The following is a 21,733-nucleotide window of genomic DNA, read 5'->3' on the forward strand; positions in this document are numbered from 1 at the left end:
CAATCAATCCTACTCATCCCTTCACCCCCATCCCCCACCCCATTCCAGCTGCCCCAGTCTCTTCTAGTCGTTTTTTCTCCTTGAGCCAATACTGAGCCCATAATCACTGTGTGGACTAGTTGTGCTAGGGGGAATATGAGCCAGAGATCCTAGTTTGGGTTTTGCCTGACTCTGGGGAGAGGCGTATTAGCTCAGAGAGAAGGGACAATCGGGACTGCTCAGCACACAAAGCTGGACATGCCAAAGTCCACAATTAGCAGCAATCTGCTCACAATCTTTGCTTCTGGAGCTTTCTGCAAGTGTTTCCCATCAACGCATTTGCCTCCACAGGTCTAGATTTTGACTCGGTTGTACCTTTGCTCCTTTGACCTCAGCAATTAGCCAGTGTTTGGGGCCTTGCTAAGTTCTTCTGTTGGCAGGAGAAACTGATTATAGGAGCCAGATATTTCTTTGGTGCAATCTTTATTATTTACGAAGAACATCCACACGTCTGTGTCCTGAACACGGTAGAAACAAATAGAAGCCAGCAGTTTCCTGTTTCAGAACTCCGCGTCTGCCTTTCCAGGGAACCCTGTGCCTGAAGCAAATTCTCAGGGTATGTCCATACTACTCACTGGATCGGTGGGCAGCAGTCAATCCAGCAGGGGTCAATTTATCGCGTCTAGTCTCGACGTGATAAATCAACCCCCGAGTGCTCTCCCATCAACTCCTGTACGCCAGTGCCACGAGGTGCGCAGGCAGAGTCGACAGGGGAGCAGCAACAGTTGACTCACTGCAGTGAAGACACCGCGGTGAATAGATCTAAGTATGTCGATTTCAGTTACATTATTCATGTAGCTGAAGTTGTGTAACTTAGATCGACCCCCACCCCCCACTGTAGACCAGGCCATAGTCTCCTGCCGGGATCACACTCATGACTGGTTCTCTTGGCTTTCTGCCTCACATACACCAAGCTGCCAGCCAATCCCTCATCCCCTGTGTTTCCAGCTAGCTCCAGGGAAACCCCTCTTAGGCCTACTCTACTTAGATCAACCTAGTGACATTATTCAGGGCTGTGAAACGTGTGCTCTGAGTGCCACAGCTAGATCGACCTAACCCCGGTGCAGACAATGGAATTCTGCCGGTGACCTGGCTACGGCCTCTCAGAAAGGGGGATTAACTAGAGCGATGGAAAAACCTCTTCCGTCAGTGCAGGATGCACCTACACTATGGCACTTCAGTGACCCAGCTGTAGCACTGTAGCTCTGCTGTAGTAGCGACTGTAGTGTAGATATACCATTATTCTTACTGAGACCTGGTCTACACCTAAAACTTCGGTCAGCCTAGCCACAGTGCTCAGAGTTGTGAAAACTTTCACACCCCGTGTGATGTAGGAAGATCGATCTAACCCCTGACGTAGACACAGATAGGTCAACGGAAGAATTCTTCGTTGCCCTAGTTACTGCTTCCCCTAAAGATGGATTTACTGTATTGATGAAAAAACCCTTCTATCGATGTAGGAAGTGTCTACGCTAGTCACTCATTTCTACAGGCTCTTGGCTGGTGCGGAGCTTCCAGCTTCTTATCAAAACACCAAATCCCAATTAACTAATTCTTTGTCCCTGCCACCCCACATCTGCCTGTCCCCAGCCCCACATTAATTCTGCCCCCCAACCGCCACATCTTCCCCGCAGGGCCCCTTTTCTCCTTCTGCACCCCCAGGATTTCTTCAACCTGGTGCTGCAGGGAGGGAGGAGGTGGGGGTTCCAGGGGTCATAGAGCTAAGAAGCCAGATGATTGGGAAGACAGGAGTCTTCCAGGTCATAGGTACTAGGATGACTGCGGCTAGAAAAGCCCATTTTTTCATCCCCAGGGGGCTGTTCCCCCCACCCCCATGACTCAGTGACACTGTCTGACCGAGTCCTCCTCTATCATAGAGGACAGTGGCAAACAGGCTGCACAATCCCTGGGGCAGTGATGAGATTGGCTTCTCTACCTTGCTCATTCAATGCTCCCTATAGTTTGACAGTCCAGATGGTGCAGAGCTGAGACTGGAAGCAACCGCCAGGGTCATGGAGATGGCAGGATAGAAAGAGTACAGGGAGAGGTCACAGAGACAAGGGTGTGTGAGGCTAGAGAGGCTGACAAATTAGAGGATCGGGCCAAAAGAAATCTGATGAGGTTCCACAAGGACAAATGCAGAGGCCTGGATCCCAGTGAGATATACCCTCGCCCCTTCCCTGCATGTCTCAGGGACACAGTCTGAGCCGGGATCCCCCCACCCAGAGCCAAGGTCGGATTCTCTCCCCAGGGACGGAGCCCAGTGGGAAAGTGAAGATCGGGGCCTCGTCACCAGCATCGATAAATGTCACCTGCCCCTGGTCACAGTCCAGACAAACCCGGATCCTGCTGGGGGCCTGGTTCAGGCACAGGGGAGTCACAGGGGAGGTGAGAGCCTGGAACTGACCCAGCCACTCCACAGCCCAGATCCCCCTCTCAGGGCTACAGCTGATCTGTCCCTTCCTCCCCACAGACTCTCTGGCCACCCCCAAAGCCCAGCAGCCCCCATCTCCCACCTCCACCTCCCAGCAATGTCTCCCCAAGGTGAATCCCTCACAGCCTAGCACACAGGGATCATAGTCAAATCTCTCAGGGTTGTCAGGCAGTCGCTGCTGTGTGTCTCCCCATCTCACACTTTTCCGATCCTCAGACAGGACGAGTTGGGGATGAGCCGTGTCTGCATCCAGAGTCACATTCACTGGGGAGAGAGAATCAGAGCATTAGGGGCAGAGCTCAGCCCTGGGGGAGGCTGGGATCATTTCTCTCTCTCCCCAGCAGCCCCATCCTGGCTGGGTCAGTCCTGGATCCCAGGGAGCTGCCTCTGTCCTGGGCACCTGAGACTGAGCAGAAATGACACTGCAGCTCCTCAGTGTGTTTCTCATTTGCTTCCAGAAGCTTCAGCTCCCTTCCGCCTCTGCTGGGGCTGGTCCATTCCCACGGGCAGAGACACAGCCAGGAAGGTGTCAGCAGCTTTTTTTGAGGAGGGAGCAGAGGAGGCAGGTACCAGCTTTAAACCTCAGAGAGAAGCTCCCTCCTCTAAAGGCAGCCGCCACACCCACACTGGGGAACAGAGAGGAAGATGCAGCATTGGGGAAGAGCTGCTTAAAACCAGAGTAGGAGGTGGCATTGGGTGTGGTAGCAACATCACCTGCTTAGAGAGAAGGAAGATGCTGGCAGCATCAGAAGGAGAGCGTCTCCCCAATCCAGGAAGCAGTGAGCAGCTCCAGTGGGAGAGCCCAACCCTGCCTAGAGGAAAGCCAGGATATTGGAGAAGCGTGATCAGGAGACTCCCGGCATTGGGGTAAAACAGAGGGATGTGTCAGCCCTCAGGGCAGAGAGTTCTGTTCAGGTGCTGCTCAGTGAGTGTTTCTGTTCATCAGTGTGGGCATGAACTCAGCACTAACCTTGGTGTCAGGATTTTTTATGTGACGCCAGCTTGCGATGTCCCCAGGAGTTCCTGAACCTTGGTGGAATTGGAGGAGGGGTGCACGAGGTCCCTCAGCTGGTGGCCCCATCCCATCTGCGGCCCCGCCTCATTCCTCCTAAGTTCCCACCCCCTGGGCAGACTGGGAGTCTTGGTGGCTGTGGAGAGCCCCTAACCCTCTGCTTGCCCTGGGAGCAGGCCTGGGCCCATGTCCTTGCTCCCCAGAGTGTGCCACTCAGGGCAGGTGGAGGAAATAGGGCTCCCCAGTGCAGCCCAGGCTCCCTGGGTGTCAGCTCCGCTCTGGCTTCTGGCCTGGCCAGGGGGCAGGGCCTCGGGGGAAGAGGAACAGGGGTGGGGCCACAGAGAGGGACTGGCACTGGGAAGAGGCTGCAATCTCACCTTGTCTGTGTGCTCCTACTGGTTGCCCTCTTTTTCTCTCCAGTTCAGAGGGCAGAGTGTCTGCAGGGGGAAAGGATAAGAGAGGTGAGATTTCAGGCTTTCATATTTATAACATCGTCCCCATTCTGAACTCATAGAACTGTTTTTTCATCATGACAAAGAACAGGGACGGCCCTAGGCTAGCTGCCAGCAACTGGCACCCCGGGCGAACCATGCAATCGGCACCCCCACCCGCAAGGGCAGATCTAGGCTGAGGTTTTTGGTAAACCAGGAAACATTTTGCCCTTTTTCCTTTTAATGTTTTTTAAGTGTTTTTTTTAAATAGAGGCTTAATTATTCGGTTTGTCCATCAGTCTGTCCAAGCAATGTTTCTGAGATCAGATAAAACAGACACAAAATTTTCAGAATAGATTTGTACATGACAACTAGATGATATTTCAGTCCGATTTCAAATAAAAAAGCATTATAATGTTCATTGTAATTTTTATCATTACCACCACATCCAATACAGAAAGAAATAAGAAAACCCTTCAGTGAACTTTAACCTGTATTTACAAAACACTCTGAATAAAAAACATTCTGTGCTCTTAAAACATGACTTTTCTTGCTTTAAGTTTTGAAAATTCAGTCACTAGTTCTTTTAGATCCAGTTTTCCAGCCATTTCATGCTCTATTGACTTTGTGGCAAGTCCATCACGTCTCTCTTGCACCATTGTTGAACACAGATATGTTTTTTTATCAATTTTAACTTTGAGAGGCTACGTTCCCCACTAGTTACGGAAACTGGCAAAGTTAAAAGAATGCGTAGAGCTATAAAAATGTTTGGAAAACTGTCTGTGAGTTTAGTTTCACAAACAAACTTCAGTACTTCTTCAGGAGTGGAATATTTCTTAAGTCATCTTGAAAAAGCCTGACGCTCACTACTCAAATCTGTAGCATCAACGTCTTTTGAATTTTCATGAGTCAGTGCCGACTCCAGTTTTATACAAAACTCTCTGATCTATTTTACTGTTTTCTTTTGCAAGCTGTGGATATCATACAGAAAGCCAAATACTGACTCTAGCTGCTGCATCTGTTGAAATCTTGCATCAACCGAGTGAATAGCAGTATCAAGAACTGCAAAGTAGAAATTCACTTTGAACCTTTGTTTTGGGTTCTGAATGGGTGTGTCTCAGCCTTCATATGAAAAATGCTGTTTCTTTTGCCGAATGCGAACTGGCTCTGGTTCAAATTTTGTCGGAAAGTCTATTTCTTCAGCAAGCTCGAGAGAATCTCCCAGTGTTCTTTCGAACTCTTCATCACTTCTGAATTCCTCCAGAGTATTTTTAGTTTGCTGCAGTTTTTGAATAGCAGAATGTATGTTCAAGTTCTTTTCCTGAAGCTGCTTACTAGTGAGATTAATGTCGAAAAGGATATATACCACAAAATGAGTGAAGTCACACATTTAAACTTGGAAAGGCCATTTGCAAGAGCTTCTGCATCTAAACGTGCCGTATTGCAAGATGTTCCAGTAAAGGCAGTATCATCAGAAATTTCAGTTAGGTCATCATAAATGTTTCCAAGTTCATAGCGACGAGGCTTCAAAGCATCAGTGTGACTCTGCCATCTTGTCTGACTAAGTGGTTTCACAGTTAGATAATTCACACGGCAAGTCAGAATCTCCCAACAGCATGCTGAAACTGAGAAAAACACAAAAACACGTTGCACTAGGTCAGAGAAACTGCTTGGCCTCCAAAGAGCATCTAGCAGCATCACTGACAACCAAATTCAGAGAATGCACACTGCAAGGAACGAAAAAGGCCCTAGGATTGATTTCCATCATTCTCTTTTGCACACCATTGTCTTTACCCTTCATATTACTCCCATTACCTTAGCCTTGGCCACGTAAGTTTTCAACAGATAATGACATTGTTTCAAGCTCTTGTAGAATAGTTTCAGTCATAAATGCTCCAGTCGTCTCCTTTAGTGGTGCAAAACCCAAAAAATGTTCCTTTATGAGCACTTCAACATTATCTTCATCTGCAGACTTTTCCATATCCACAAAATGAACGATCATCATTTGTTCAACATGACTCACATCTGGTGTACAGTCCAGTATTACTGAAAAGTATTTTGCAGAATGGACGGCTTCTACAATTTTCTTTTTAATGGCATTTGCTAAGATTTTAATCAGTTCATTTTGCATATTTGTTCCTAAGTAATGAACCTGTGTTTCATGATCAGTTATTTTAGGTAGATGCTCCTTCATGACTGGATCAAACAAAGCTAGGTATTCAACAAATTTTAAAAAGTTTTCATTACCTGGAGTGTGTAATTTTTCATTTCTACCGTGGTCACAGAATGTTAAATTTTGCCCACCAAGAACTCTCACTAAAGTAATCAGACACTCTGATATTTATTGCCAATATTCTTCTTTTTCCTTGATCACACGTAAATTTTCTTCATCGATAGTTTTTCCTTTTTTCAATCGTAATATAAGTTCTTTCCAATTTTGAAAACATTTCAAATGTTCTGTACTTCTTTCCAGTCCTTTGAATCACTTTCAGCAAGTGACGTACCAATTGCTTGATTTCTAAACAACTTGTAGCAAAAGCAAAACACAGTCCTTCGACGCTGAATATGGTAACCAGTTTCAATTAATTTCTTCCCCATTAATGAGTTTCCTCTTGTAATGCTGAGCACATAATTTTCTTTTATTTCCATCCTTAGGGAAGGGAAATTCATGAACTTGTTTGGGTCCATGTTCCATGAGTATTTGCCGCACACTGTCATCACATCTGGGCCATGAAGCTGGGTCCCCATATTGTAACTTGTTTGTAACTTCCTCATCCTTTCTTCCTTCTACTTCATTTACTTCAATTTCTCCATGTGTCTCTGAAGGTGAATACATTTTCTCCACTTCCATATCAGTCTGATGCTGTGAGCTGCATTCATCTAGAAGTAAGTTTCCATCATCTTTAGTGTCCAAACTGTTTTTTTGTGGATATGAGCTACCCTCATCTTGAAACAATATACTTTCATCTTGATGTTCCAAACTGCTTCCATGCGGATGTGAGCTAACCTCCTCTCCAAGTAAAATTCCTTCATCTGGATGCTGTGAACTGCTTCCATCTTTATTTGGATTAAAGAGAAGATATTTCAGGAAGGATCCCTACTGTTTTGCCTGGTCCTTTTCCTTCTCAGCCTTTTGTTTATGATATTCAGCTCCTGAGGGTTTTCTTTTTCCTCTTTCTGCCATGGGGCATTTGAATATTGGTATGTACTGTGCTCCCAACTGCAAGCGTTATAGCATTAAAGATGGCTGACACATCCACCACATGGCTGGTGATTTAAATCACATTGCAGCCATCCCAGCACGTCTTTTCTCTGCTTAAAGCAGGGGTAGGCAACTTCTGGTGAGCTGATTTTAAGTGGCACTCACACTGCCCGGGTCCTGGCAACCGCTCTGGGGGGCTCTGCATTTTAATTTAATTTTAAATGAAGCTTCTTAAGCATTTTAAAACCTTATTTACTTTATATACAACAATAGTTTAGTTATACATTGTAGACTTATAGAAAGAGACCATCTAAAAATGTTAAAATGTATGACTGGCATGCGAAACCTTAAATTAGAGTGAATAAATGAAGACTCAGCACACTGCTTCTGAATGGTTGCCGACCCCTGGCTTAAAGGTTCAATGATTAGCAACATACACTCACTCACCTATTAAAACAGTTAGTTACAGCATTAACACCAAAACAAAATGACCTTTTTCGACATTATAACCTGACACTGGTTGTTTGGAAAGTAATCCCCTTCTTCATGGTTACCCGCTTGGAGTGTGACATCATCACTTTCATAGTCTATTAAACGTTAATGCTGTTACTTTTCTTTTATGGACCTTATTTATTACATGTGAATCAGCTATAACAAAGAAAAGTTCATAATTATACTGCCTGATAATAACGCTAAGGTTTAATAACACTTAAAGATACTCACATTTTGGATTAATAATGCTGAAAGACATTATTCTTTATTCTTTGGCACCAAGAAACGCAATGTTCCACAGTATTCGCTCGATTCTTAACTATCTATCTGCGACATGTTAAAATGTCCATTTGACATGTATCAACTCACGATATCTCCGCTCTGCATGAATTTCCAGCTATGCAACCTTGATGTATATTTGAGTTATGTGTCACTAGCCTTGCAGCTCTTGCCGCTGGGGGATGTGTTTCATTGTAGCTGAGTTATTGCTTATAAAAATTGCAGAGTGGGTCATCTTGACCCTACATCGCAAATTGAAAAAAAAAAATTGCTAAAATATTATTTATTTCTGTAGTAAATAAAATATTGACATTAATAAATTCTCAGAAATGTAGAGAAATGAATTATAATTCATATTCCCTCTGTATGCGCATGGGAGTTGAAATAATGACATCTTCGTTATTTTATTTGTATTTTTTTCTAATTTGATTTTTTCCCTTGAATTTTTCCCTCCATTTAATTTGGCACCCTAGATGACCACCTAGTTCACCTATATGGATGGGCTGCCCCTGACAGAGAAACAGACAGAGACACACTCAGGTATTTCCTATAAAAAGGTCAGAAACCTTCTATTTCCTCTCTCATTCAGGCCTCTCCCATCAATGAACCAGCATCCTTGCAGCCTCACAACCATCCCAGGACACAAAGTCTGAGATTTACTTAACTGAGATTTACTTTTCCCCTCACCATCCCCTCCCACCCTTCAGATTCCAGTTGGTTTCTCTCATTCACTTGCTGCCTTTTGTCATAACCTAGACTCAGATCATGCAAAGACTTTGGCATAAAAGTTACCTTACTTTGACACTAACAGGATGTTGAGTGTTTGCAAAATCCTGGCTCTAATTGTGCACTGTTGCGTCTGTTTACTCAGCGTCTCTACAGAGAGCAGCATGATGGGCCCTCGTCCTCCATAGGCAGAAACAGGAATAATAATAAAATCATTTTATCCATGAGCAAATTGAGGCAGGGGAAGGTTGGCTCCATGGACCAGGTTCACCCCTGTACCAGCTAAAGGAGAGAGGGGAGGGGCCATTTGTGACTCCGCTATTCCGTGGCTGCAGGGGCTGGTGCAGACCTTGGCACAGGCTACGGAAATTCTGAACCAGCCAGATTTACATCCCTATGACAATGGCCTCCGTGTGTCTTGCCCAGTGTGCAGTGTCAGAGGCCCAGCTTTACACTGCTCATGTCCCTCTGTCCCTCGTCTACCCCCTCCCTCTTCCACTCGCCCTCACCACCCCCACCCCATTCCCAGCCCTCTCAGGAACACGCCTTGTGCCTGCAGCTGCTGGGGAGGAGGCACAAGAGGCTCCTGTGCTGGAGGGATCCCTCACCATGGGGGAGGGGCTTTCTCCTTCCCTGCAGCACATTTGGCCCAGACTAGCTGCCCTACGGGACCAGAGCACAGTGATGGGCTGGGTCCAGATTTAACAAATGGCCTTTCATTTAGGTTCTAGATTTTGGGTGCCAATCTTTAGGTCCCAGGGCTTGGTTCTCAGAGGGGTTGGGCACCTGCAGAGCTCACTGAGTCTACCTGCAGCTGTGGAGGCTGCACAGCTCTGGAGCACCTGCCCTGCAGTTCTCTAGTTGGGAGAGAGAATCTCAGGTGCCCCAAATTAGGCCATTTTGCTAAACGGGGGTCAGAATGTTGTGACATTTGGTAAGTCGTGAATTAATGGGAAATCCTGATGCCTGGGCCCCTGCTCCATTTGCTCCATTTCTCTGCTTTCCACTAGTTATTAAGTATCAAGAATGGGTGCAAGGGTCATTCCTTAAAAATACGTTTGGACAGACGGAGATTGTGCATTTGCACTGACTGACTTGGCTTTGGCCTGGTAAGCAGTTTGCTGGGCATAAGGGAAATGTTGCTTTATGTGACCTTGCTATTAAGTGATGTGTCCATAAGTTGATCTGTGGGACAAAGAGATGTTTTGACCACACAATGTGCTTAAAGACACAGACACCCACAATGTGCTGTTAAGGAGCCATTAACAAGTCCAAAAAATCCCATGTGGAGAGAAGGGTCAAAGTGACCTGTGCACATTAGGGTGCAATGACTGGTAATGAACGAATCAGAAAAGAGAATAACTTCAAAATAGCTTGGACAGCAAAAGTCCTGCCAATTAGAAAGTTCATGCATGTGTAGTGTGTGAGTTATAGAAGATACTAACAATGCATAACACACAAAGGTGATTGGAAAAGAACTAATAAATATATAATCTGGATGTGTATCATACGTCAGACAGTGTGAGGGGTAGTCGGAGCATTATAGGAGAAATGCATCATGACCTGCCTATGCCCCAGGAGAAGGTAGCTGGGCAGTATTTCTTTCAGTTTGTCTGTCATTTCTTACTTTAATAGCAATTGTAATGGCAGGACATGCTTTTGGAACAAATAAGGGGTTGAATTAATCAGTCTGTGTGTCTGGACCCCAAGCACGTGGCATTCTCATCCAACAGTTAAATAGAAGCATAATCTAATTATGAACCAATTGACCAGCGCCGGTCTTTTCCCACAGTTTCAGACACTTATCCCAATTTCCCCTCCTAGATCCCTTCTAGGTACCTTTGAACTTCCTCAGAGCCTCCAGCAGCGCAATAGTTTTCTGGGAGAAACCACTGACTCGCTCTTCCAGTTCAGGAGAAATCACCTCTGGCTCCTGGAACTTCCATTTCTCACACCTGGAGAGAAACAATTTCACATGATTATATTTCATTATGAGACTCATTATAAGTGGTTGCTGGGAAGTCGCTGCTCTAATGGGCCTGGAGTTAGAATTCTTCTACTTCTCCCAGCTTCAGAGCAGATGTGACACAGCCCAGGGCAGTGCAACCTTCCCCCCAAAGATCCCATGAATGTTCTTCAACTGTGGCCTGGAGAGACCCGCTCTGGGGATAAAAGGCGAATTGAGTCTCCATGGCCAATTCACTCCATGGCCTCCATGCTCTGAGGGACAGGAGGTTCCCAGGTGAAGTGCTGTAGAAATCTGCCCACTAGGAACAAGACTGAGACACCAACTCCCCACTCCCCAGCTCATTTCACACAGGTCTCCAAACAGTCCTCAGGTGGGAGAGACTCTTGACCACTGCTGCCCTGGGCTGAATGGTAACCAGGGCTCCAGCAGTGACAGGCTCATAGTCCATCCCCACAATCCTGAGGTGGCCAGTCCTCCAGGGAGGTGACATCTCTGGAAAATACTTTAGGTGAGTCCTTCCCACAGAATGAATAATTCCAGAGTCTTCTGTGCAAGGATGAGAATCTCAGGATGAAGTTGATCAGAGAGATTTGTATCCAGAATGTGACCTTCCCCACACATTTTGCTGTAGAGATCTGGGGAGATGCAGTGCAGTGTGAGGGGGAGAGAGAGAGAACCACATACATGCTCAAGGTGCTTCTGATGTCCTAGAGGAGAGAGAAAGAGAGAGAAAAGAGTCTCAGTCCTAGCTGATTGACACATGGGATTCCAGTTAAGGGATTTTGCAAATATGGGGAAGAGAGGCCCTGCCCTGGCCCCAGGGCCATGGATTCCCTGAGCTAATGGGGCTTTTCCATCTCTAATACTTATGAGTCTGTAACTCTGCAAAGAACAATGGTCATTCACATGTCAGCAATGCACACGCCGAGTTACACTGAGATCTCTGACCGCTGGCTCCAGTGCTTATGATTCAGGAGCCCTCCCTTCCCTGTGTGGGGATCTGGGATGTTTCTTACCACAGGTGCCGGCTTCCAATTGTCCCTGGGGGTACACAGCCCCGGACCCTGCCCCCATTCCACTCCTTCCCCAATGCCACAGCCCCACCCTGCCTACACCCGTCTGCCCCCACTCAGCCTCATTCTGCCCCCTCCCTTGTGCGCACCCTGTTCATGCTCCTCCCCCTCCCTTCCAGTGCCTCCTGCACACCGCAGAACAGCTGATAGAGGCAGGTGAGAAGTGCTGGGAGGGAGGAGGAGGAGTTGATTGGCAGGGCTGCCGGCAGGCAGAAAGTGCTGGGAGAGGCAGACGGGAGCTGGCTGCCGATGGGTGCTAAACATCTGCTGATTTGTTTTTGTGGTGCTCCAGCCCTTAAACATCCACGGAGCCATGCCTCTGTTTCTCCCTCAATCTCACCTGCAGGAATTCATTTGCTGGCTTCTGACACTTCTCCTTTGTCACAATGATCTGCAAACAAAAATGGGAAATCTGCTTGGAGAGTTTATTGATATTTTCATCATGGATCCTCACAATGTCCTTGTCCAGCTTCTCCAGCTGGGCCAGCAGGAGTTGCTCTTGTTCCGCCAGGAACTGCCGCAGTTCCTGAAATTCGGACACAATCTTCTGCCTCTCGGTTTGTGTTTGTTTCTGTAGGAAAACAGGGAAAGAGCTGGTTAGCGACAGGAATGGCGCCTGGGGTCCTTTCATGGAGAGCTGAGCGTGCAGGGGGGAGAACTTGGTTGAAAATCCTCAGATTTCTGACATTTGACTTTACCCTAGAGAGAGGATTCTCTCGCAGCTTCCCCTTCTGCTCCTGTATCTCTGGAAGGGAGCTTTGCATGTCTGTCATGTTAGCATATTGTGTTATTCATGGTCTCTGGGAATGCAGACCCAGAGCAGCAGGAGGCAGGACTCAGCACTACACTGACAGAGACACCAGGGGAGAAAAAAGTAACAAACATGTTAATGCACGAAATGAGGTGGACAGCACCTCACGGGTGACAATCAGTTCACTTGGGGAGGATTTCTGGGCAAGCCACAAGAGCTAGACATTAACTCATCAGCTGAAATGAAAGCTTATGGCTCATTTACACACGAATCTAACCCAGCAATCCATGATCATGGAGAAACACACACAGGTCCATGTTCACCAAGGCCACACAGGAGTCTGCCTCCAAACAGACCTCCCACTGCCAGTCCCTGATGGTTCATAACAACAGGCACCTACCAGATACTCCTGGCGTTTCCCCTCTATAGTCTCTGCAAATCCCGGCACCTTTTCTATCTCCTCCATCAGAGTCTTCCATTGGGCCTGGATTTTTTCCTGAAGAAACAGAAAGGATTTGGGAGGTTTCATTTTGAGGGTTGAGAGGGGTGTGGAGCAGGCTGACTGATTCAGGTGTGGGAGGGCCCATGCAGGCAGGTGTGGGGATGTCCTATGTTCTGGGGATGCCTCAGGACCCCCCACAATTAGACAGGCAGATTTGTATAAAGAACGGTTGGGGTTTGCCCCAGTGCTGCCCTAAATCCTTTCAGTGGCAATGCCTCCTGGGCGGGTACCCACTGTCCCATTCCCTGGTAAAGATCCCAGAAGCAGTGCATTCTGGGAGATTTCTAAAGGCTGCATTATGGGACTAAAGGAACCACTCTGGTTGGTCCCTGCCCACGTACACAACAGAACAGGTCAGACTGGCACCGGTCAGCTCCAGCCTGGGGTTAGTTTTGCTACAATCCATTGAAATCCCAGTGGTACTTGGCATGGAGCTGAGCTGTCTGGAGCCCTTTTGTGTGTGGCCTCAAGGTGCCGGGAGTCCACACAGTGTTTAGCCCCGTGATCTCCTCTAGTGCAGGTCGGCACCATCTGAGTTTAACCCTTCATGGAGCAGTACAGGAGTTCAGAATCCCAGTGGGAAACCTCGTCTTTTCATCCTACTGTCCACACTTCATCACTGCTCAGTGCTGCTGAGGACGGCAGCATAGCCTAATGGTTAGGGCATTGGGCTTGGCCTTGGAAAAGTGGGGGTTTATACCCAGCTCTGACACTGACCTACTGAGTGACCTTGGACAAGTCACTTCCCCTCTTTGTGCCTTTGTGTCTCTTGTCCAGTTAGACTGTAACTGGCTCAGGGCAGGGATTGTCCCTCACTGGGTTTTGTGCAGGGCCCCCCACAATCGAGGTCAGATCTCATCTGGGGGCTGTAGGGGCTGCTGGGTTGCCAATAACCATAATAAACACTGTGATCCAATCAGTAATAACAGCCACAGCTTGTAACTCCCCCTTCTCCAGTCTGAAGGCCGCGCTCTCCCATAGACTGGCCTGAAGCTCTTGTGAATCAAACCTCACTGGGCATTTAATAGCTTCCCGTCTGCAGAGAATTCCCTTATTTCACTGGTGGGAGCTGGGTTTGAAAAGGTTTAAGCTGCTCAGAGAAAACTTTCCCACATCAGACAATTTTTAAATCTTCATCTCTTGCCTTTCTTGCCAGGCTGGAGTATCATCAATTTGTACAGCATCTTTCATGCAATAAAGGCAACACTGAATGACACAGTTACACCTGTCTCGGGCAACTTGTGATGCCATTAACCTGTAATTCAAATCCAAAGTTATTACCCATAAGACTGGACAGCAACTCTGTACCTTGTACTCCTGGGCAGCTTCCTGTATGGGAACCACCGTGTGAGCGCGATGAGCCTGGGACTCTCTGCAGATCAGACAGATGGAGGTTTGATCCTCTTCACAGAACAGTTTCAGAGCCTCCTGGTGTTCCTCACACACCCTGTCCCCTCCTGTTCCCTTTGCTGCCTGTAAACTCAGTTGCTTGGTGATTTCTACCATGTTTGCCAGCTGCCTGTTGGGCCTGAGGTTTCTCTGCTGTACAGTTTCTCTGCACTGAGGGCAGGAGATGTCTGTATCGGATCCCTCCCAGCACTGGCTGATGCAGGCTCAGCAGAAATTGTGCCCACACTCCACAGTGACAGGTTCTGTGAAATACTCCAGACAGACAGGACATGTCGCTTCCTCCTGGAGACTTTCCACGGGGTTCTCTGCAGCCATGGCTCCCTCTGGGTAGTTTGTAACAGTCTTTGTTTCAAATTCTTGAATTCACACTATGCCCCGCCTGCAGCAGCAAGGGGGTGTTTCCCTTCCTGGAACTGACTCATGCTGTTTGCTGAATTGGAAGGGGCCCACTGGTAACATTACAGCCCTGGAGGCTTTGGTGAAAAAATGTACCACTAGGGCTCTGGTCCTGCAATCAGCTCCTGTGCTGGTGTGGAGGGTCACGGGGTCTTCACATGGACATCAGCATCCACCTGTCAGGATGAGCATGCAGGAGCAGGATCTGTGTGTCTAAGGAGCGATAGTCAGACTTTGGAGGGTTTTTTTTTTTTATAATATGTAATTTTCACAGATGTTTATTTTAAGCAATTTTTATATTTATTGATTTAAATTTTCACAGTGGCACAAAAATCCCGGTTTCAACGTTTCATTCCAATTGTTATCAATTTAAATTTTCACAACTGTGGGGAATTATGGGGGGATCAGACAATATTTTGGTCAGACAATAACTATTTAATGACACTGGACACTGAGATTCAAAAAATTAAACTTTAGAACTGTTAAAATTGTCTGTGAGCAGGTAAATCTCCCCCCAGCAGCCCCTCCAGGGCAACAATCCAATTCCTCTCCCACCACCACATGGACCGACGCTGACAGTCCATCTGATGGCAGCTCAGGGGCTGGCGTGGAATATGCTGGAATCTCAGCCTGGTCCCTAGTGGGGCAGGTGACCCCATCTCGCACAACCACACCCAGAAAGGCCTGCACCGATTTTCTCCCTTTTTGTCAGTCCCAGCCAAGAGACCAGGGACTCAGTGATCCACGGAGATCAAGGTCACTAGCTGAGGGCTGGGGCCCAATGGCCGAGGGCAGCAGGAGTGAGGGAGCTTGTACTAGGGGCTTGCAGGGTACATGATGTGGGATAAACAGAGACCTCTCCGGCCCTCTGTCCATTCCGCTGCAGGAGGGGATCTGGGGACAGACTGCGGGGGCAGGAGACGAGAGGGAGTTCAGCTGTGGTGGGGGAGCCGTGCTGCAAAGAGATGCTGCTGCGGATGCAGCTAATTCTCCGGGTACACTGTTGTAGCGGTTTAACAATGTGGTTAATAGAGATGTCGCAGCTCTGCTGAGCAAAGTGCTGCTCTTTTGCTGGTCAGTGCAAGGCCTGAGATTTGAAATCATGTTCAAACACCTTTGCCCTCCTGCCGTCTCAGGTACCTCAGTCTTCACTCAGCATTTCAGAGCAAAGCAGATTCAATGGTCTAGGTCAGGGGTCCCAATGCAGTGCCCGCCATCCATGTGCACTCACCCACCAGCCGCTGGAGAAGCAGACGCCGAAATGCCACCAAGAAGCAGCAACATCAAGAACTCTTGACCTTGCCTCTTCATGGCAGCATTTCTGCGGCTGCTTGTCTGGCGGCCATGGTCCTTGGTGGCTAGTCGTCCGGCGCCCACCCCATGGAAAAGGTTGGGGACCATTGCTCTAGGTAGAGGGTTACAGAAAAAGACTGGACTGGTACACAGAATACCCTGTAATTTCTCTCCCCTGCTGTCGGACGTACTGTGTCCTGCTGGTTATTCAGGGACACTCAGACAGCTGGAATGGCATGTTCTGTGCTCTGCCCCTTTCTCGGTAAATGGTGGCTGTAACTTTACACAGTCAGGTCCCTTTGGCATCATTGGGACACTGAGACTTTTCAGGATCAGAGACTCTGAATCGTAAGTTTTTTGGGTCTATTTGCTCAGCGTCTGCTCAGAGCTCAGCACCATTGGACTCTCATCCTCCATAGACTGTAATACAAATAACCACATAGGCATGGGGAAGCTGAGGCAGGGAGAAGGCTGGTTCAATAGGCCCCCTATTCAGTGGCTTCAAGGGCCAATGCAGACCGTGGCAGCAGCTAGGCAAGTCCTGAGCTCCAGCCACAGCTCCATCCCTCTTCTAATGGTCCTAAGGGGCTTTGCCAAGGTGCAGAGTATAAGAGGCGAGGTGCAGCTTCACCCGGGCCACACCCCTCTATCGCTGCTCCACCCTCTCCTCCTCCAGCCTGTCCATGCCCCAACCCCACTCCCTCTCCACCCCTCCCAGGAGCACGCCCTGTGCTGCAGCTGCAGCTGCAGGGAAGGAGGCACAAGCCGCTCCTTTGTAAGAGGAATTTCCTAGGGTGGGCGAGGGCTTTACTCCTTCCCTACACCCATGTGGTCCATGCTAGCCAGCTCGGGAGCCAGAGCACAATGATGGACTGGGTCCAAATGTCAAGAATGTCTGTTGATTTCGGGTCCAAATTTGGGATACTGACCTGAGTACTTAGGGACTGGTTCTCTAAGGTGATGGGCACCTGCAGCACCCACTGACTCCAGCTGCAGCTGTGGATGCAGGTGGCACACGTGCCCTGAAGTCCTGTATTTCAAAGAGATAAACGGAGACACCCAAAACTAGGCCAATCTTGTAAATTTAGGCCTTAACGACTTGGCCATTAACAGTATGTGGGTTAAGCCTCATTGTGAGTCGCTGTTTATTCTTGATCGCTGCTTGATCACATGGTTGTAAGCAGAGACCTAGCAGTGAACGGCCCATGTTATATCCCTAGTGTCTAGGTGCAGCTGGTCCACCAGGGATGTAACAACAAGTTCAGGAGTACTTGTGGCCCCTTAGAGACTAACAAATTTATTTGAGCATAAGCTTTCCTGGGCTACAGCCCACTTCATCAGATGCATAGAATGGAATATATAGTGAGGAGATACATATACATACAGAGCACATGAAAAGGTGGGAGTTGTGCTACTAACTCTAAGAGGCTAATTAATTAAGAGAAAAAACTTTTGTAGTGATAATCAAGATAGCCCTCAACTATCAACCTCCTCCCAAGGCTACGGCTGATCTGTCCCTTCCTCCTCACAGACTTTCTGGCCACCCCCAGAGCCCAGCCTCCCCTATCCCCCACCTGCACCTCCCAGCAATGTCTTCCCAAGGTGAATCCCTCACAGCCCAGCACCCAGAGCTCAGAGTCAAATCTCTCAGGGGTGTTGGGCAGTCACTGCCGTGTGCATAGGCAACAACTTTCTCCAGCGCTGGTGGGTGCCTGCACCCCCCACCCCTTTCCCCGCCCCAACTCCATCCCATCCTGGCCCCTGGCCCTGCCCCCATTCCAACCCCATCCCCAAAGACCCCGCCCTAACTCTGCCCCCTCCCTGCCCCTATTGGTTCCCTTCCCCAAATTCCTGCCCCGGCCCTGCCTCTTCCCCCAGCGCACTGCGTTCCCCCTCCGCCACGCTCCCTCCCTGCCCTGCGAATCAGCTGTTTTGCAGCGCAAGCGTTGGGAGGAAGCGGGGAAAAGCAGGATGCTTATGGAGGAGGCGGAGGCAGAGGTGAGCTGGAGCAGGGGGGTGGGGTGAGGCCACAGGGAGCTGCACTCACCAATTTTTTTTCTGTGCGTGCTCCAACCCCTGAGCATCCACAGAGTCGGCATCTTTGGCCATGTGTCTCCCCATCTCACACTTTTCTGATCCTCAGACAGGACTAGTTTGGGATGAGCCATGTCTGGATCCAGAGTCACATTCACTGGGGACAGAGAGAATCAGAGCATCAGGATTAGAGCTTAGCCCTGGGGTGAAATTTGGTGGTGCCAGAGATAGGGTCTGCCCCAGCTGGAGAGTGCCTCAGGGAATCTCCTTCCTCCAGGATGTATCCCTAATGGTCTCAGCACAGTGTTGGGGAGAGTCACTCCCTTGGCAGAGATGAGCCAGTGAAAGTATCAGCTGCGCCAGGCCTGAGACTCAGAATCTTTCCCCTCCTGTCCCCACCTCTCCCCAGGAAGGGAACTAGAGACTCTGGGAGCCCCAGCAGATGGTACAACTCAGTGAACATTGACACAGATCCCCTCCGCCTCCCCATCTTAAATCTCACTGTGTCCCAGCTGCCCCTGTGCTGGACTTTGCTATGGGGCCTCCCCGCTGCACCCTGCCTGCTCTGAAATGTCACAACTCAGACAGTAACAGGCCACATGGTACTAGGATTGAACATGCCCAGAATTTCACTGCTTAGCAGCAGTCACAGCACAAAAGTACATTAGCATGAGGCAGGGAGTGAAGGGTTAATACAAGGGGAAGGGAAATGAGCTGGTGGAATGAGGCAGAAGCTACAAATGTGGAGGGAGGTGTAGAACAGCTGGCTGGTGGAAAGAGGGAGAGGGGCATGCTAGTGATGGGGAGGCTAAAGTGACGTCCTGTTTACCAGAGACAGGAGAATGCTGGGATCCTGGTGGATGGAGAGAGGAGAAAAGAGTCAAGTTCAGAGCTCCAATCACAAGAGATCCTGGATCTGTACAATGGAACCAGGAGAGCCCCTGTTTGGGATCAAGGCTCTGTTCCTCTGCTTGAGACTGCACACAAACACAGTCCCTGCTCACCCACTCTGTGTGGGGGCACTGCAGAGCTACTGACAAAGGGCTTGGCTACACTGGAGAGTTGCAGCGCTGGTGAGGGGGTTACAGCGCTGCAATTCACTCTGTGGCCACACTTGCAAAGCACGGCCAGCGCTGCAACTCCCTGGTTGCAGCGCTAGCTGTACACCTGGTCTGCTTCGGGTGTAGCGATTCCAGCGCTGGTGATGCAGCGCTGGTCAGCAAGTGTGGACACCACCAGCGCTTTTATTGGCCTCCGGGGTATAAGGAGTCTCCCAGAATTCCTGTCCACAACAAACCAGAAGAATGGCTGAACTCCGATCTCCCCGTAGCTACTTGCTAAAAAACAAACACAGCTGCTCTGTGCTCCAGCGAGCGAGCCAGCGAAGGCAGGAGAATTGCTTTGGACTGTTCAGAGCTGTTTGCTTGAGGAGAGAGGGGGGAAGGGTAATGTTGAGCAACTGTTTATGTGGTCTGACGGCTATTTAGGAGTGCATAATTAGCATTTAGTGAATAAGAGACAGGTGGGGGGAAGGTCAAAACTTTTAAAATGATTGAAGGTAGGCACTGTGTATCTTTCAGTCCTTAGAACTTGCAAGGCAGGGAGCTGAGAACAGTGTCAGCTCCAAAAATCCACTCTCTCTGTCTCCCCCACGCTCCCTGTCACATTCCACCCCACCCCCTTCTTTTAAAAAGCACATTGCAGCCACTTGAATGCTGGGATAGCTGCCCACAATGCACCACTCCCAACAGCACTGCAAATGCTGCAAATGTGGCCACACTGCAGCACTGGTAGCTGTCAGTGCGGCCACACTGCAGCGCTGGCCCTACACAGCTGTATGAACACAGCTGTAACTACCAGCGCTGCAGAACTGTAAGTGTAGCCATGGCCTTAGTTGCTTTCTTTGTAGGGGAGAAGATGAAGGAAGAAACAGAGACATTGGAGACAGGCCAGCAACTCAGGGAGATAAAACAAACTTCCTCCAGAGAAGTGGCTGTGGAGGTGCATGTTCCACTAGATCTGTACAATGAGTGGAAGCTGCTTTCACAGATCTCTGCAGGGTGCAGTGCACAAGCAGGTGGTGGAGTGGCAGGAAGAGTAGGTGCAATAGGATGTAGATTCATTATGGTGTGGTAGGACATAGGCACAAGCTCTGCCTCACCTTAGGATGCGCCATGAGGTGCAGGGGAGGTCTATCCTGAACTATCACATCCACTCCCAAATTCAGGGAAAAAGAGGAACACTATCTCATGGGAACTGAGATTTGCATATTGATAAAATATGATGTTTAATTATCTTCTTCTACAGCTCTTCTCCACCCTAAAAACAACCATATAATTAGAGAGGAGAGCAGATCTGAACACGTATTGCATGATTCAATATTGTACAAACTAATACACTGAGGGAAAAAGAACATTATAAGTTCTTCCAGAAGTATACTGGAATATAAAGCATTAGAACCGCCACCGGGTTCCATGAGTGTTTCTCTCCAAGGCTGTAGCTTCACTGCAGAGTTAGTCCAGGATCTTGCCTGGCTGTTGCTCCAACCTGTTTACTGCCCAGGCATAAAAATTTGGACTCAGATTTGATGGTGTCTTAAACCCAGGGTCACTGGAAAGGGTTGGAGTATAGGTAATAGCCCAGGTTCTGCTTTAACTCAGGTTGGTTACCTGCCCACTTTGCAGTGTCAATGGAGGCTGATCACTTTATGGGGTGATAGCCCTCCAGTGCCTTCCCACAATTCCTCCTGGGCCGTATTTTCTTGGCCACTACCTACATCCTTCTTCTGCACTGGGAAGCCACCTTCCTGTTTATAGACACCAGTTCATTTTAAACATTGCATGTGGTCTGCTACAATTCTACTGCACTTCCATAGCACTTACAAATTGGTATGGCTACTCCCACCTTTTCATGTTCTCTGTATATATATATATATATATATATATATATATATATATATATATATATATATATATATATATATATATATATATATATATATATCCTCGCTGTATGTTCCATTCTATGCATCCGATGAAGTGGGCTGTAGCCCACGAAAGCTTGTGCTCAAATAAATTTGTTAGTCTCTAAGGTGTTACATGTACTCCTGTTCTTTTTGCGGATACAGACTAACATGGCTGCTACTCTGAAACTTGTAGAGAGATGTCATCTGAGAGCTCACCCTTCCAGCACGCTGCCAGCTGGTCAGATACTGAAATGAGGATCCTGGTGGACCTCTGGTGCAAGCTCAGTAACACTCACAATTTGGGGAGGGATGGAGTCAAAATCTGCTGTTCGAAGGGGATGTCTCCAAGATGCTGGCAGCGAAGGGATTTCAGCAGAGGGAATCGCAGTGCAGGGAGAAAATCAAATCCCTCAGAACCACGTAAAACTGAGGATCACATCCACCAGCCTGACAACTCACTGGGAATGAGCGCTTTCTATCAGGAGCTGGACCAGGCACCTGGCACTGCCCCAAGCAGAGCCCCCTTTCCCTGGGATGGGCTTTTGACTATGGATGTTGCTGGTGTTTGACCAGGCAAAGTGGGACCACAGGAGCTAGAGTAAACATTACATGCTTTGTGGCATAGCCAGAATGACCTGAAGCCTGAATCTCAGGACCTCTTCAGGAAGGAGCTGGGAGAATGGATCAGAAAGGATGAAGAAGAATTGCTATGATCTGATTCTCTG

General features: G+C 48.4%; 2 protein-coding genes across 2 annotated transcripts in view; one reads left to right on the top strand and one right to left on the bottom strand.

Moving 5' to 3' along the window:
• LOC115640848 (zinc finger protein RFP-like) overlaps positions 1–21,733 on the top strand; it is a 1,004,025-nt gene that overhangs the window by 160,971 nt on the left and 821,321 nt on the right. The window lies entirely within an intron of this gene.
• LOC115640833 (zinc finger protein RFP-like) lies at positions 816–14,647 on the bottom strand. The gene is made up of 7 exons (XM_030543863.1): positions 14,219–14,647; positions 12,809–12,904; positions 11,998–12,228; positions 11,269–11,291; positions 10,455–10,570; positions 3,863–3,922; positions 816–2,737 (listed from the first exon to the last, which is right to left on the bottom strand). Exons 1-7 carry the CDS (start codon positions 14,414–14,416, stop codon positions 2,229–2,231), a joined length of 1,233 nt encoding a protein of 410 aa, XP_030399723.1. The 5' UTR covers positions 14,417–14,647; the 3' UTR covers positions 816–2,228.

This window comes from Gopherus evgoodei, unplaced genomic scaffold, assembly GCF_007399415.2.
Source record: "Gopherus evgoodei ecotype Sinaloan lineage unplaced genomic scaffold, rGopEvg1_v1.p scaffold_32_arrow_ctg1, whole genome shotgun sequence".
Taxonomy (NCBI): Eukaryota; Metazoa; Chordata; order Testudines; family Testudinidae; genus Gopherus; species Gopherus evgoodei.

Coding starts and splice junctions, on each gene's coding strand:
- LOC115640833 (XM_030543863.1), bottom strand. CDS start 14,416: ATGGTAGAAATCACCAAGCAACTGAGTTTACAGGCAGCAAAGGGAACA. Junction 11,292..11,997: donor CAGCAAATGAATTCCTGCAG/GTGAGATTGAGG, acceptor TCTCTCCTCTAG/GACATCAGAAGCACCTTGAG. Junction 10,571..11,268: donor ATCAGAAGCACCTTGAGCAT/GTATGTGGTTCT, acceptor GTTTCTCTCCAG/GTGTGAGAAATGGAAGTTCC.